This window comes from Mizuhopecten yessoensis, unplaced genomic scaffold (assembly GCF_002113885.1).
Source record: "Mizuhopecten yessoensis strain PY_sf001 unplaced genomic scaffold, ASM211388v2 scaffold711779, whole genome shotgun sequence".
Lineage (NCBI taxonomy): Eukaryota > Metazoa > Mollusca > Bivalvia > Pectinida > Pectinidae > Mizuhopecten > Mizuhopecten yessoensis.
In genome coordinates this window covers 1-1,631 of record NW_018477793.1, presented here as the reverse complement: position 1 = coordinate 1,631, position 1,631 = coordinate 1, and the positions used below count along the sequence as shown (strand labels likewise).

The 1,631-nt window shown below is 37.1% G+C and overlaps 1 protein-coding gene across 1 annotated transcript; it reads left to right on the top strand.

The window, feature by feature from the left end:
- Window positions 1–642: 642 nt before the first annotated feature.
- LOC110440839 (betaine--homocysteine S-methyltransferase 1-like) lies at window positions 643–1,626 on the top strand (the record flags this gene model as incomplete). Its single annotated transcript, XM_021483966.1, has 3 exons — window positions 643–814; window positions 1,029–1,110; window positions 1,498–1,626. Coding segments are annotated over exons 1-3 (370 nt in total), but the record flags the coding sequence as incomplete, so codon positions are not given.
- Window positions 1,627–1,631: the final 5 nt, after the last annotated feature.

Sequence of the window (1,631 nt, the reverse complement as noted above, 5' to 3'; positions counted from 1 at the left end):
CCGCTTTGAGACGACCTACGAACTAGGTTGTGATAAAGCTGTATACAAGAACCTCGAATTATTATTACTAAACTAGCTGCTGTAGCGAAAAATATCTTTGGTAATTTGTATTCGTAAGTATTGATACTGCATTATGAACACAATCGTTATTTGAACTGAAAAAAATAGATAAAGCTAGGAAAAGTACGAAAGAGGAAGAAGTACAATGGGCCATTTAAAAAGTCTCGAGATAATATTGACAAGGTGTTATGTAAGTGTTACCATATTTTGCTTCGCCGAAACCGCCACTTTAATCCAAGTAAATATGTGTAACGTCATGCCCTTGTAGTTGGAACCGATGAGGTGATCACGAAATAACAAGCTCGTGAGTTTCGAATTAATTGCGACAGCTAAACCCTAGTTTGGGGATGTTATTATCAAGAAAAGGATAGGAAAGTCGAAACGTGTCACGTGTATCATACAGCTTAGTAGTTAACCTTCCTTGTTACTCATGTTTAAAGTTCTAATTTAATATGACCTGATATCCAAAGAGAATTCAAATTTTCCTAAAAATATTTCTCAATGAGGTCCGTGAGTTCGATATAAATTAAGAAATATGAGAAAAAAATCAAACAAAATATGAAATTATTTATTATCAGTACCAGCCGTCATCACCATGGGTAGCTTAGTAACTGGTTTGACGGCTGATGGCTTTACCCACGTGGAGGCGAGTCTTCGGCTGGAGGAAGCAGGGGCGGACGTAGTGGGGCTCAACTGTTCACGGGGCCCGACTACCATGATGCCATTCATGAAGGAGATACGACAACAGTGTAAAGTATGTGTCATGTAATTACATCGTGATTATTTTCACTCAATAAATGACCATTAAACCCAGAAACATTCAGGTTAATTATAACCGCAGCTGGTAGTAAAACTAAATTCAAACCTGTATTCTTTTGCAAGAAAATACTTTCAGTCCAGATGTAATAATATTTCCTGTGGCGATGGTATAATTTACATGACCAATAAAGGGAATATTTTGTTTGAAGGGACCGATAGCCGCGTTGCCTGTGCCTTACAGAACAACTCCCACCCAACCAACCATGCAGTCTCTCATTGTCCCGGAGACAGGTAAATTAAATACGCCTTAGCCACATTCTGGCATTATCACTGATATTTTTTGTTTTACTTTTAAATTTAGATGAAATATCTTACGTACAACAGCTGGAATCCCATATATGGGTTGGAATAATTTTTCTACATTTCATTTTTGTATCGAACATTCATATATTCCTGCATTTTTTTAAATTTGAAATTGGGAGTAATAATTTAAAGATGTGATAGTAATGTGTAAGAATGTCCAGTACAAAGTTTGCCGGAACAATTGCCTTTACCCCAGACATATGTTTAGCAAAGGATAAAACCAGGTCTTTACTCATAGACAGTAGTTTTCACTTTCCTATGTCATACAGAAGTTCCATATATCATTCAGAAATATTTGTATTATATGTTTTACAGATAAATATGCCTTCCCGGTTGACCTTCCAGCGTTTACCTGCTCAAGAACGACTGTTCGTGACTTTGCACGGGAATGTCTGAAGATAGGCGTGCAGTACATTGGATTATGTTGCGGAAACAGTCCGCATTACATC